This window comes from Elephas maximus, chromosome 26 (genome assembly GCF_024166365.1).
Source record: "Elephas maximus indicus isolate mEleMax1 chromosome 26, mEleMax1 primary haplotype, whole genome shotgun sequence".
Lineage (NCBI taxonomy): Eukaryota > Metazoa > Chordata > Mammalia > Proboscidea > Elephantidae > Elephas > Elephas maximus.
The window spans coordinates 6,891,045-6,906,882 of record NC_064844.1 but is presented as its reverse complement, the minus strand read 5'-3'; the positions used below and the strand labels follow the sequence as shown (position 1 = coordinate 6,906,882).

Below are 15,838 nucleotides of genomic sequence, written 5' to 3'. Positions count from 1 at the left end.
AGTTCTACCAAAGCCCTATGCACAGAGGTGCTGAACTGGTGAGATGCCCCAAAGAACTATGCCTCATGAGATTAGTATATTAATTCAAAAGGACATAGATCACCAAATAATTTGTGATAGAAGTTAATATATGTCCTACTGCATTTATTCACGTTTTGCAGGTAGAAATCATCTTAAAAGTTCTATATTGTGTTAACATTCCTTTTAACATAATTAAAAATCATGAAAATTGGGTCAGGAGTTCCCATCAATGGAGAAAGAATTTACTTAATATTTAGAAAGTTTAAGAGAACGGACCAAACCTCCAGTTTTCTCCATTAACCTGGAATAACGAAAGTGATGGCTGGTATATCACCATAAATTCAGTAACTGCAGTCTTCCTTACGTATTAGGTGACAGAAATTATAAGAAATGTTCTAAGGAAGAGTTTACAGAATTGCTATTCCACAAGTTAAGGCTGTATTAAGTGTACGGCAGCAAATCTAAGAAAATACGGATCAACAGACATATTTTTTCACACCATTAAGAAAGCTCATCTCTAAACTAATATAAGATGCATCCCTACTTCAGAGTTGTTAGAATGTGAAAAGATGAAATACGGTAAATTAACTACCTTAATGATTTCAAATTTTGAAATATAAAGCCCTTGGCTACTTCAATTGAAGTATCTGTCAAGGGCATAATCACAAAAAGATAAAATTTAGTACAATCAATATTTAAGTATGTTCATCAAGTCATATTACTAATGCATAAATTACTGACTTAAACTCATAATTTTAAAATCTGCTGAGGATGGTTTTGGTTAACGTTAAGAAAAAAACAATTTTGCCCATGGTTGTAAAAAATGTAAAAAAAACAAACGAAAAGTGGGCCTTTGTGGAAATTAAATTTTTTAGAGTCCACAAGATGGGGATGTTTACCCATGAGAATATAAGATAGAAGCATAAAAAAACCAAAAAAACCAAACCAAACTCGGTGCCGTCGAGTCGACTCTGACTCATAGCGACCCTATAGGACAGAGTACAGCTGCCCCATAGAGTTTCCAAGGAGCGCCTGCTGGATTCGAACTGCCGACCCTTTGGTTAGCAGCTGTAGCACTTAACTACTACGCCACCAGGGTTTCCAGAAGCATAAAGCTGAATGTTTATCTCCAGTTGAAAAACTGGATTGTGGCAGGATATGTGCCTAGTCTCAAAGTGTTTCCTTTAAGATGGCTATCAGTTGCAGCAACAGGAAAAACAGTAACTATACAGTGGAGAAACCAGACAACACTTTGATTGATCAAAATAAACATCAGAGGAGCAGACACAAGTATGATGTGCCTCAGATATGATCACTGAGAAGGATATAAGATTACTCGTGTAGCATTTTGGTCAGGAATGCATGACCTGAATCTAAATATGAGGAAAATATCAAAGAAATCCAAACCGAGAAACATGGTACAAGATAATTGGCACGGTATAAAATAAATCAACTAAATGCAAAAAGGGATCCTGGACTGGAGGCGTGGGGAGAGAAATGCCATAAAGTCATTACAGGATAACTGACAAAAAATTAGAATATGAATTGTAGATTAGATAAAAGTATTGTATAAATGTTAACTTTCCTAAAATCTGATGAATGGTACCGTGGTTATCTAAGAAAATGCACTTGGTCTTAGGAAATGCACACTGAAGTAATCAGGTGTAAACAGGCAAAATATACGTAACCAACTCTCAAACTATTCAGGAAAAAAATATGACATATATCATACGTGAAAGAGATTTATAAAACAACTGTGATTTGAAGAATTGGTAAATCTAGGTTAGATTTATACAGGAGCAGCCTCCCAGACCACCAATGACATATGGGATCTTATCAAGACCCACTACGGCTGTCCCATTCCCAGGATGCCCTATTAAATTTCTCAAAGTGTGGTGGTCTATTATTTGCCCTAACCAGTTATTATAAAGTGGTTGACAAGTCTCCTGAGCTTGAGGCTTTTCTGTCCTCTGCTCTGAATCAAGTTAACCTCCTCCAGTAGCAAAGGGGCTGGTTTTCACACTTTGCCCCTTACCCTGGAAGAACTACCAGGTGTCAGAACCAGCGACAGGCTCAGTTTATTTCTCCTCCCCTTGGATGGGACTATATGACTGCCACAATGAACAGAAAGCAGGAGAAACAATGCTGCATGACTTCTGAGACTTTTATCTGGCTCTCTGGAGTCTCTGGAGCCCAGACACCATATTGATAGCCAAAGGGAGCCCAGACACCATATTGATAGCCCAAGGGAGCCCACAGGGAGAGACCACCTGAAGAGGAACCGATGTCTCCACCTCATAGCCAGCATCAACCACCAAACGAGTTTAACAGAGAGGGCCTTCTGATGATTTCAGCTGAGGCCCTGCTGGAAGTGAAGCAGAGACAAACGGTCCCAATGTCCCTGTCAAGCTCCCAACCAATAGAATTGGTGAGCATCTTAAATGGCTGTTTTAACACCACTAAGTTTTAGGGTAATTTGTAACACAGCCATAGTAACTGAAACACTGTGTTTCACTTACTATGTTTATTGTCTGTTTCCTTCCACCAGAATATAAACTCCACATGGGTTGGGATTTTTCTCTCTTTGTTCTCTGACAGACAACAGGAGATCAATGAGTATTTGTTCATTAACCAAGTACATAAACTTAGAATGTACAAAGCATCTTGAAGTTAATGATAAAGGATAGTTTATCTGGATGATTTCTGAATTCCAATCATCCCTGACCAGCTCTTTGAGAGATGCTCACTGAACACATGCGGCCACTGCCATTCTAACATGACTCTCTATTCTAGGCGTGGCCTGATGCTCCAAGGAGGCAAACAGCTACTCAGCTTGTCACAGCTCACCTCGCACTGGTTGTTCAGCTTGGTAGATGTGATGTCCAACTGCTGGTATTGTTCCTTCAGCTTTGAGAATTCAGCTTCTAATCTCGTTTGTTCCAGTTTGGAATTATTTAGAAGACTCTTCAAATTTTTATGGTCAGTTTGTAAAACTTCAGTCTCTTTTAAAAGCTGATTATATGTATGATTTAACCTATAATTGGAAATCACGACAGAATAAAATTAGAGTCTCTTAATAGCTTTCACTGTAACTTCACTAGCCCCGTTGATGTTGAGTCAATTCTGACTCATACCATCCCTACAGGACAGAGTAGAATTGCCCCACAAGGTTTCCAAGGAGCGACTGGTGGATTCGAGCTGCTGGCCTTTTGATTAGCAGCCATAGCTCTTAACCACTGTGCCACCAGGGCTCCCACTGTAACTGACACAATATGAAAAGCTGTAAATAACATAACAGGCATACTTAGAAAATATAAAAGATTCTTTTGCCAGTTACCAAACTGATTAAGGAACAGTTTCTACTCTGTAAAATGTAGTTTAAAAAAAAAAAATTCTGAGTACCTTTCCCTTGAAAAGAAATCTTTTGGCCTCTAAACATGTTGAAGATGTAAAGACACTCATAATTTTATCATATAAAAATTTAAAGTAACAGAAAAAAAGACCAATCCAGTTTCATTTTACAAAGAACTCAAAGACTCTAAAATTCAATGTGAAACACAGATCAAGATGATTACTGAACCCCGTGTGAACTACTACACAGATCTACTGATGAGCAACAGGTATACAGGCTTACATCAAATTTTAGAGTTGCTGAAATTTCTGCAGTTGTGGCAAATCATTCACATTTATTCAACTGCCAGTTATTTTTGATAAATTCTGAATCTTTCGTAAAGATCAAGTTATAGCTTTTCCCTCCCTCACAGTTACACTTTCAGCATACGCTTCGCTCAGCTCTAAGAGCAGAGATTGGCAACTTTTTCTGTAGAGGGCCAGAGAGCAGATAGTTTAGGCACTGTGGACCACATGCAGTCTCTGTAGCACGTTCTTTCTTTTTCCCCTAGAAACGTAAAACCTGTTCTTAACCTGGGGCCTGCACAGAAACGGGCTGTGAACACAGAAACGGGCTGTGAATGGGTTTGGCTTGCTGGGCCGATAGCAGTTTGCCAGCCTCTCTGTTTTGGGGCGCCAAGACCAGGAACCCACAAGAGAAGGAGGCAGGCAAGCAAAACTTTTGTTCAGAGCAATCTAATAGTTTACCTCACTCATTCCTCAAAGAATCTGATGCAGCTTACAAGAATTATAAATAATATTTTTTGAAAATTAAGACTTGGTAAAAAAATTTTAAAAATAATAGTAAATGCTCCATAAATAGGTCAACTCAATGAGTGAGTGAATGAATGCATGCTGAGTACAGAGCTGGCCAGGCTTCACTGACTCACATATACATCTGCATGGTCTATCAATACCTAGGGCATCAAAGATTTCTCTACTGATACGTCACTGCGGGAGGCGAACACAAAGAGGTATGACGTACAACGTCCTCAACACCATCTCTACGGCAAAGTCTACAGAGAGCTCCCTTGGAGCAGATTTTCACACTTTTCCTCAGCCAAAGCTGAGAACGTTAACACCAAAATGCAATTCACTGAACACAATCCTCAACAGGCCTAGACAACCTAGTCCAGGTAAGAAACTTTTCTGTTTTGGCATTACCTGAGTTTAAAAATTAGGCTATTGTGAGGAATGGACAAGCTATCATTCTTCAGACAATTCTTCATAAATACATATACATTTTTTGGTGAAACAGCTCTTTCAGGTTTTACTTAGAGCCTCTCTCCCCTTAGAACACAGATTAAAAAAAACCAAACCAAACCTGCTGCCGTCGAGTTGGTTCCTCCCCATAGCAACCCTACAGGACAGAGTAGAACTGCCCCACAGAGCTTCCAAAGAGCTCCTGGTGGATCTGACCTGCCGACCGTTTGGTAAGCAGCCATAGCTCTTAACCACTATGCCACCAGGGTTTCCAGAACACAGCCAGGAGTCCATAAACGCTGGGCAGGAGAAGGTTTCAGAAACAAAATGGTCCAATAGGACCACTGTTCCACTAAGCCTGGAGAATTTTCTGGGTCAAGGTCATCATGCCCAATTTCATCATTTAGCTTGAGTTCTTTCTCTGGAGGCTCCTCAGTAATGTATACAATGAGCTTCCTGGAAGGCCTAAGTTCATGAACTGTCCCGTTTTTTTTTTTTGAATCCCAACAATAGAAAAAAAATTAGGTTCAAGATAGAACCTCTGACAGTAAACGTTTCTCTCCAGCACTGGGCATGAAATAATAAATGACCCTGTCCTTGTATTTTAAGGCTTGTCCTAATTTGGTCTTCTGTATATACTATACACACACATCCTCCTACGATCCTTGATTGTAGAGCCTGAGATTAAAATCCAAGTTCAAATTCCCTACCAGAGTATTTCTAGTTATAAACAACCGGGGGAAACCCAATTCAAAACTACTGAGTAAGAAAATGAAATGGCTCTGGAAGCTTACAGATTTTTTTTTTTTTAAAGAAACAGAGGTTTAATTCTAAAAACACACCACATTAAATTCATAACAACAGAATAAATAATAAATAACTCCATTTGAATTTTGTGCGCTGCCTTTAGCACTTCAGCTATGACAATTTAAGTGTAGGGCAAAAGTTCAGGCTATCCAAAAACTTTTCAAAAGTTTCTGAAAGTGTACCTTTGTAACTTCTGAAAATGCATCCTGATATAGCAGGCAGATTAATAGCTAAGAAGTTTTGCTTCCTCAAAGCTTTCAATTAAAAAACAATTGCCCTATGGAGACCATTACCACAAAAAACTTATAAATAAGTACAAATCAATCAACTAGGAAATTATAAGGCTGCTCACTTGTAGGAACTTCAAAAGACAAGAGTTGGGATACCAGGCTAGTGAAAAGTGAAAGACAAAAATCAGCTCTCGTTACATTCTGTCTCAATAAGCATGTGAGTGCTATCAAGGTACAGAAACTTTATTATAAAATACAACTTAAAAACTTAAGTAGTTGAATAAAACAAAGTACGAAGAGAAAACAGAGAACACGGTTCTTGTCTGAGCATTCCATACGAACTGTGTGATTCTGTTGGGAAAGCTATGACTCATGTCTTTTTTCTTTTTTAACTGTAAAAGAAGCTATTTCAAATAGTCTACTCTAGTTTTCAAAATTCTAAGTTCAAATTATGATTGGCACTATAAAGAGGCAGTGTGTACACTCTGGATGAAATGGATAATACAGATCTAGCACATAAAAACGTTCATTTATTACCTATCATTTTCGCCACTAAGTTTCCTGTATTCTGCAGCTACAGTCTCATGGTTTTTGTTTTCAAGCTGCATTTTTTCCTGTTCTACTTTGAGCATTTTTTCCAAATCTTCTAATTGTCCTTTCTGTTTTAATAACTGATTGTAACTGGGGGGAAAAAAAAGAGACATTTGGTTTATAATATTTCCTCAGGGAAAAAATATTTTAGAAATGAAAGAAACAAGAATAATTTATTAATAAATATAAAACCCATGTAAATTTATATAAATTTTCTACATACATTATTTCTTACATCTTTATAACACATACAATTCATTGCACTGCTTGAAGAAAATTGGTTTTAAACTTACAACATAAGAGAACATGATAGGGCCCATGTTTCAGGGAACATCTAGGTCAACTGGCTTAACAAAATTTATTAAGGAAATGTCCTGCAGCCCACTTTGGTGAGTAGCATCTGGGGGTCTTAAAAGCTAGCAAGCAGCCATCTGAGATGCGTCAATTGGTCGCAACCCACCTGGAGCAAAGGAGAGTGAAGAACACCCAAGACGTAATGAAAATATGAGACCAAGAGACAGAAAGGGTCACATAAGCCAGAGGCTCCATCAGCTTGACACCAGAAGAACTAGATGGTGCCTGGCTACCACCAATGATTGCCCTAACAGGGAACACAACAGAGTCCCTGATGGAGGGGGAGAAAAGTAGGGTACAGAACTGAAATTTTAGTAGAAAGACCAGAGTTAATGGTCTGACTGAGACTAGAGGGACCCCAGAAGGCATGGCTCCCCACTATTAGCCCAGAACTAAAACCATTCCTGAAGCCAGCTCTTCAGACAAAGATTAGACTGGACATAAAAAGATATAAAAGGATACTGGTGAAGAGTGTGCTTCTTGGCTCAAGTAGATACATGAGACTAAATGGACAGCTCCTCTCCAGAGGTGAGATGAAAGGGCAGGAGACACGAGCTGGTTGAATAGATACAGGGAATACAGGGTAGAGAGAAGGAGTGTGCTGTCACATTGTAAGAGAGAACAACTAGGGTCACACGTAACAATGTGTGTATAAGTTTTTGTATGAGAAAATGGTTTGAATTGTAAACTCTCACTTAAAGCACAGTAAAAAAAAAAAACGAGTACAAAGAAAACACAATAAATTACCGATCTTCGAGATCTTTGTGTTCCACTTCAAGATTTTTGTGGGCAAACTTTAGAGTTCCGTGTTTAGCAATGAGAGATTCAAACTCTGAGGCCTGTCGTTCATGAAGAAGCTCCAATTTTTCATGATCTTTGACCAGAGAATCGTAGAGAGATTTCAGGTCTTCTCTTTCTTTGATCACAGACTCATTTTCATTTTCTAAGGAAGACTGCTGGATTAGGAGTTGTGCATTCTGGTTCATAAGTGAGGTACTTTGAGAATTAAGGGTAGAATTTTCAACCTACAAGAATGCATATTGTCATCAGATGTACTGTTCTTTTTTAAAAATTAAAGATTACAATGTTAACCTTAGAAGTTTGACATCATAGCAGATATGCTCATATACTGGCAAATTTGGATTTTTAGCTTCTCAAAGACTAAGGCTACCATTTAATTTTTGATTTGTGCTTTGAAAAATATGTGTGTGTGTCTAGGTTTGGATTTCTTTTAAATGAAGGTGAACTGCAAAAATTTGTATTTTACATATCCTAAAGTACAGAATTGGAAACACTAGTTGATCATTTTCTAGAATTTGGAAGCTGAAAGAACTGAAAATTTACTTGTGAAAATTCAATTGGAACATCTCTCAAGAGTCTAAATTAAATTAGTATTTGCTTTACTACCTGGAAAAGAGTTACGGGAAGAACAACTTTTAGATTCGGAAAGGGAACTTCTTTTGCTCTTTACGAGGTTTCAGAGAGCTGCACTTTTCTCCACCTGATTGTTTTATTTGAAAAGACATTGGCTGGTGGCATTGAGTAAAAGATGTATCCTTTGAACTAAGGACAAGTTTAAAGACAACATTACCATGCTGTGTTATTTTCAAATAACTAATCTGATAAGAAACTTGTAAAAATGAAATAAGGAATGGTATGCTACAACCATACTCAAAGAGTTTCTACCTGATTAGTTATAATCAACTTATTGAAATGAGGGAAAGATCACAATATAAATAAAATTATTTTCCTTCCATTTGTTGAATGAATTTATAATATTTAGAGGCTCTGACACTTAAACAATGCTAGCATAAGAAGCCATGCTCTTGCGTCCAGCCTCCCTGCTTCACCAGTACACCCCCACGGTAGCCCACGCGGACCTGAAGCTTGGCATTCTGCGTCTGCAGGGTGGTGTTCTGCTCCTGCAGTGACACAGTCTGTCTCTGAAGTGCCAGAATCTGAGCCTGCAGATTACTGTTCTGGGTCTCAAGTTGCTTCAGTTGTGTTTTCAAGGCTTGCTTCTCCGCCTGCAGTGTAGCATTCTTAATAAAGAAAACATGGCCATTGAAAAGAAAAGCAACACCAAACGTATTTCTATTACCGGTACTGCAATTTTATGCAATGGGCATGTGTTACCATTATAATCCAAAAAACCTCAACAATCGTAAAAGAGAAAAAACAAAATATTCCCCTTTATCCCAAACTGTAGACATATATTTAACTTATGAAAAAACAGTAACATTAAAACCTTACTTAATATACTATTGTATCTGTGTCCTATGGCCTCATAATATCTTAAAAACCATTTCATTCTACATACATCTATGAACACAAGAAACAGGCATGGAGCTTCTAAACTGCACAGGAGGGCCCAGGGTACCCAGAATGAGTGGGAGCTATATCCAGCCAAGGGGGGATGCCTTTTTCTAATTTGTCCAAAGGCAAATATAAATAAATATGGTGGCCCCAGGGGTCAGCAACAAAACTAAGTCTTTACAAACACAAATATTTGGAACAGAAGCAAACTAATGGGAATTTTAAAGGGTAATACAATAATATCAATAGAAGTTAAACACATATATGCATACACACACACCGATAAAAAATAAAAAATAAAAAAATTTTCTTTTTAGCCCAGCAATTCCATTGTCAGCAATACACGATACTATCAACTTGTTTATACATGGATTTTCATTGGAGCCAAACTAGAAAATAACCTTAATGTCCATCAATGTGGGACTTTAAAATAAATCATTATTAAATAATGAATTTTTAAATAATATCCCCACTATGGAGTAAAGTGCAGTCTTTAAACAAAATAAGATGGATCTGTAACTGCTAAAATGGAGAGATTTCCAAGGTAATATAATTGAAAAATGCAAATAAGAATATTGAAGGTATGATTCCCCAGGTATAAATTTGCAGAAGACATTTTTCTGAGAAGGTACACAAGAAATTGCTGACAGTAGTTACTTTGGGTGAGGAAATAAGAATCAATGGTGTGAGAGATTAATTTTTGGTTTTATAGCTTGAAGTTTTTAATGAAGTATCTGTAGTACTGGTATGCTAAATTAAAATCATTGATGTTTTAATGAAGTATCTGTATAAATTTTTATGACAGAAAGCAGTAACACCACAATTATTTTACTTGTTAGTAAATACTTGTTAGTTCCTCAAGCTCATTCGTCTTTGAAGGTTTGCTGAATTCATTTGCTTATTGCTTAATGTCAAATATTTTTTGAGCTCACTCAGCAAATAGTTATTAAGTGCCTACTATCAGGTACTAGTCTAGATACCAGAAGTACAGTGGTGAAAAAGAAAAACAAGCTACCTGCTTTTGTGGAGCTTTCTTTCAGCAGGCAAACAATAAATGAATAAAAAATATAATTTAACTATTTGAAAAGTGCTATGAAGAAACTAAATGCGGCAGTGTGACAGTGCATGGTTTAGGCTGGGAACAGCTACGTCACTGGGGGAAGGGATCAAGGAAGAACACCTGCAGGAGACACTGGATATGAGACTTGAATGCTAAGGGAAGCTAACCATGTCCTCCAGGCAGGGGAAGTAAACACAAAGACCCCGAGGTAGGAACAAACAGAAAAAAGACCAGTATTTTACTAGAATTAACTTACTTATGTGCATTGTTTAAAGTGTTTCCCAGATACTAGCAGACAGTCACATTATCCCCAGGTAACAAGAGGGAGCGGGTGGGGCAGTGGTATGGTAAAGGGGACACAGGCAGGGGCAGCGTCCGGAAGGATCTCACAGGACACAGCAAAGAAGGTGGACTTTATTCTAACTGATACGGTAAGTCACTGCAGATGTTCAGGAGGGGAATGACACCATCTGGAGTATTTTTTAAAAAGATGACGTAATCTGGCTACCGCAATGAAAACAGGTTAGAGTGGGCCGGGCCGAGAATGGAAGGAGGGGGGCCAGTTGGGAGGACATTAGGAGTCCAGATGAAAGTCAGACAAGAGTGGGAGCAGGAGAACTGAAGAGAAGTAGATGAGTCTGGGCTCTATCTTCACGACAGAGTTGACAGAGCTTGCTGACAAACTTATATGACAGTGATGGAGAAAAGTACAGTAAGTTATTAGTTCTTCAGTCTTTTTTTATATAACATATTTATATTATGAACAAGTCAACAAAGTATAAAATGAACAAAGCTGAAAAACCAGATTAATTATGTATATATCCAACAATCCTTTATATCTAAACAACTTTAATTCTGCTAAAAATTCTAAAATACTTACATTCCTTTCTACTTCAATGAGTCTGTCTTTAACTTTCAGGAGCTCTCTGGTGGCCTCCTGACTTTCCCGCTCCCATCTGCTGTCCTCGCCAGATGCTGGAGGAGAGCTCTGTACCATCCTTTCTTCATCTTGTCTCTGTTTGAGAGCTTCATAATTTTTTTTCACCTAAAATATTTTTAAAAATATTTTACTGAGGAGAGAAAGACGACCAAGATTATATTTCTCACAATTAATTTAACTCTGCACTGGTCCAGTGAATGTGAGGGATGCTTTACTTAAAAATGTGATAAATAATATGTATAATTACCATTATTATAATGATCACAGTTTGTGCTTTTTAATATGCACATTCTTCCCTCCCAGAAATATTAAACACAGTCTGTTCATGTGCCGTGCTCCTACAACGTATTCTATAATTTCAGCTCCTCTTGTCTGTGATGAAAATAGCCTTAAAGAATAAATTAACTGGACACAGGCATGTTGCTACCTACTAACACTTCTTTTAGAACTATCTACAGCCAATTTTGAAATTTCACAGAGATCCCTATGTAAAGAACAAATAAAAACTTGACATATGTAATAATTTCTAATAAACAGATACCTAAATGAAATTTCAGTATCTATTTTTTTATATATATGTCTGCCTCTTTAAGAAGAGTATGTGGCTTGAAATGAGCTATGTTAAGAAATTAATTACTTCTTTATTCATATCTTGAACCACATGTAATTACCGTAATTTATAAGAAGTGAGTAATCCAAGTATCTACCTTATCCAAGGTTTTCTGATGTGATTACAATCAAATTCCACTTTAAGAAAGCCAACTCGAAACTAGCAACTTGTCAACTTGTTCATCTTGTTGTTGCTAGGTGCCATCAAGTCAATTCTGACTCACAGCGACCCTATGTACAACAGAACAAAACACTGTCCGGTCCTGCGCCATCCTCACAATCCTTGCTATGTTTCAGCCCACTGCTGCAGCCACTGTGTCGATCCATCTGATCGAGGGTCTTCCTCTTTTCCACTGACCCTCTACTTTACCAAGCATGATGTCCTTCTCCAGGGACTGGTCCCTCCTGATAACATGTCCAAAGTACGAGATGAAGTCTTGCCATCCTCACTTCTAGGGAACATTTTGGCTGTACTTCTTCCAAGACAGATTTGTTCGTTCTTCTGGCAGTCCATGGTATTGAATATTTTTTGCGAACACCATAATTCAATTCTTCTTTGGTCTTCATCTTATATCACCAAAATTACCACAGTGAATTTAAAATTTCTTTAAGTTTATTATTATTATTGTTCTTACCCTGAATCACTCATTTATCCTAGAATATGTTTACTATAAATTTCTAAATTAACCCAAAACTTTACATTAAAGACAGAAACTTAAAATAGTTCACTTAATGCAAACTTTAAGAAACCTTATGACTCAAGAATAAACCAATATTGCTACTACTGGGTTAGAAAGTCATAAGGGGAAACTGAAGAATGAAGAAGGCAAGATCGAATGCAATTTAAAATGTAAAGCTTGGCAAGTGATCTTGATTTTCCAGGTATTTTGATGTTCAATTAAAAAACCTGGAAAATCAAGATCACTTGCCAAGTTTAAGATTTTTAATTACATTCTATCTTGACATAATTTCCTGTGTCCTATTTTACATTAATTTTCCACCATTTTAGAAAAATCACTGCTCACCAGTTTTTATTTTTCACCAAAAACTTGTTTTGTCGATTCTAAAATTTAACAGATAGAAATGAAATTCCTCAGTATGTAATCTTATCTTTTTTTTTTCCTTCTTCTTCTTAGTATATGTCTAAGCTTTATCCAAGTTGCTGAGTATGTTAGTAGTTTATTCTCTTTTATTGGTGAGTAGCATTCCATTATATGGACTTACCAAAATTTCTTTACTCAACTGCCAACTAGTGGCCACTGTGTCGTTTTTAGTTTTTATTATGAATAAAGCTGTTGTAAAAATCCATTCATGTCCGTTTTCATTTGCCTGGGTGAATATCTACATGCAGAATTGTCGGGTCGTGGCTAGGTGTATGTGTAACTTCATGAGGAAAGGCCACAGCACTTCCTAAATTGTTAAAAACGCTCCATCAGCACAGTATGAGAGTTCCAGGTGTTCCCAGTTCTCACCAGTATTTGGTCAGTGTTTCCACGCAAATTTTAGAATCAGCTTTTCCATTTATGTTGTTGTTGTTAGGTGCCATCAAGTCAATTTTGTCTCATGGCGACCCACGTGACAGAGTAGAACTGCTCCACAGGGTATTCATGGCTGTAATCTTTATGGAAGTAGATCACCAGGTCTGTTCTCTCATTGAGTTTGAACTGCCCTTTCAGTTAGTGGCCAAGTGATTAGCCATTATGCCACCAAGGCTCTTTTGCTTATGTATATAAACCAAAACAAAAAGCCCATTACCGTTGATTCCAACTTACAGCAACCCTAAAGGACAGAGCAGAGCTGCCCCATAGGGTTTCCAAGGAGTGGCTGGTGGATGTGAACTGCTGACCTTTTGGTTAGCAACCGAGCTCTTAACCACTGCACCACCAGGGTTCCACATATATGTTAGTTGAGATCGAGTTGATTCTGACTCGTGGTGACGTCATGTGTGCAGAGTAGAACTGCTCCATAGGGTTTTCAAGCTGTGACCTTCTGAAGCAGATCTCCTGCCCTGTCTTCCGAGGTGCCTCTGCATAGGTTTGAACTGCCAACCTTTCAGCTAGTAGTTGAGCTCTTAACCATTTGCATCAACCTGGCTAGGGATTTATAAATTTTATTAATTTTTGTCAAAGAAGCAACTTCACATTTCACCTATTTTCTCTATTGTTTGCTATTTCATTGATTTCTACTTGTATCTTTATTATTCTTTCTCTTTACTTAGGGGACTTAAATCCTTTTCACTTATTGAGGCTTGTTCAATGACCCAGAATATGATCTAGCTAGATAAATGTTCTGTGTGCATTTGAAAAGCATGTATAGTTTACAACTGTTTGGTGGAGTGTTCACAAAACGTCACGTAGGTCCAGTTGGTTGGTGGTGTTATCAAGTCATCTGTATCCTTACTGGTTTTCTTTCTACTTGTTTTACTAATTATTGAGAGAGTGGTATTGAACCCTCTAACTGTAATTGTGGATTTGCCTGTTTCTCCTTGCAGTTACATTACGTAATTTGAAGTTCTTCTATCAGATGCACAAGCATTTAACACAGTTATGTCCTCTTGATGAAATCTACTATCAGATGCACAAGCATTTAACACTGTTATGTCCACCTGATGAAATGAACTCTTTGTAATTGTGAAATGAGCCTCCTTAACCCTGGTAATATTCGTTGATCTAAAATCTACTTTGATATTACAATAGCCATTTCAGCTTTCTTTGGATCAGTGCTAGTGTAATGTACCACTTTTCATCAAGGCTTCTTCTAGGTAGCATAGAGGCGGATCTTGCTTTTTACCTATTAATCTCTGCCTTTTAACTAGGGTATTTATAAATTTAGACCTTTAAAATTTAAAGGGGTTATTGATATGGTCTGCATTAAAACTAGCAAGAGTATGTATTTGTCCAATCTGTACCACACTTTGTTCTCCATTTCTTCTTTTCCTGCTTTCTTTTATTTTTTACAATTCCATTTTATCTTTTTTGTTGGCATATTAGCTGTAACTCTTTGTCATGGTATTTTAATGATTACTTTAGGTCTTATGCTATTCATATTTAACTTTTTCCATTCTATCTTCAAGTGATATACCTCTTTGTCTATAGTATAAAAACCTCACAACAGCATAACTCCAGTCTAATACATGTTTATGATAGGAGGCTAGTCCATTAACACTTATATACCACAATCGCCGAAAGCAGTTATGGAATTTTAAATCTCCACCTTTTAGACTTCGAACACATGTACACCAGCCTATACTCAAACCCACATATTTTCTGACTGAGTAGCTTCAAGAAGTTGACTCTTGAAGACATAAAGCAGACTTACAAGGACAGAGAAGCAGATTAATTCAATTTGGCACCAAGTTTCACTTTACTTTTTGGATAATTCCTTTATTTGTGTTAACTAAACAAAGCTCTTAAATTTTCTCTGCAACAATGTACGGTCTATGGCAATGCCTGTTACAAATACCAGCAAAGACGGTACGGGTAAAGGGTAAATAAAACCTTGTCCTTTTCCACGTGAAGTTCATCTTTAGTTAACTGTTCCTGTAGAAACTTGATAAAATTGGAATGTTCTATGTTATTAGGCAATATTGTTTTTGGAAAAACAATCCCTGATGAGTAAATTATATTTGGACTAGAAGAACTATAAACACCTAATAGGAAGCCACATCTTTGAGCATCCCTGAATGCAGCAACACTTAAACGCCTCTTCTGGAGAGCTTAATCCTACGCCTTTGGAGCTGCTGCCGGAGACACTGCTGTAGGGCCTGAGGTCTCAAGGCCAGGCAGGTCCTGTACAGCCAAAGTGAGCTTTACATTCTTGCAGCTGAAATAACCTGGTGGGACGACAGCTCTCAGACAACTGTGTGGGGGTGGATGCCTGACATTGTCCGGCTACCTACTTGTATACACTGTAGTATTCTGAATACAATGGTTCTAAATGTGGTCTATAGTAATCTTGTCAGTCAGACTGTACAGTTACCTTGAGACCACTCCTGGAGGCACCGCAGGGATGGAAAAAGGGAGAGTGACCCACAACGTGACTCTACCACATCTACTACCTACTGATGCTCTGGCATGACCAAGTCCCTCCAACTCCACCTCACTCACTCATGGAAAACAGAGGTGACTGTGACTGCCTTGCTTGCTTCACTGGATAATTCCAAATATCCAGACCTAGAAAAGACCTAAAATTTATGAGGCACCCAGGTGTTTTGTACACCACACATACGATCATGGACTTTAGTTGGTAGCCTCACACCCATACCTTTGCCTATCAAAATTTTACCTGGGTTCTCAATAAAAGGAGAGTGCCAAAGTG

At 37.7% G+C, this 15,838-nt stretch overlaps 1 protein-coding gene across 9 annotated transcripts in view; it reads right to left on the bottom strand.

Annotated features, from left to right (window-relative positions):
* Window positions 1–15,838, bottom strand: part of CCDC88A (coiled-coil domain containing 88A) — a 129,738-nt gene that overhangs the window by 23,861 nt on the left and 90,039 nt on the right. For all 9 annotated transcript variants that reach the window (XM_049870559.1, XM_049870561.1, XM_049870562.1 and 6 more), the window contains exons 18-22: window positions 10,853–11,017; window positions 8,477–8,638; window positions 7,344–7,621; window positions 6,189–6,332; window positions 2,869–3,055 (exon numbers count right to left, since the gene is read on the bottom strand). In XM_049870559.1, coding sequence (XP_049726516.1) covers window positions 2,869–3,055; window positions 6,189–6,332; window positions 7,344–7,621; window positions 8,477–8,638; window positions 10,853–11,017 — 936 coding nt within the window. The remainder of the gene's footprint in view (window positions 1–2,868; window positions 3,056–6,188; window positions 6,333–7,343; window positions 7,622–8,476; window positions 8,639–10,852; window positions 11,018–15,838) is intronic.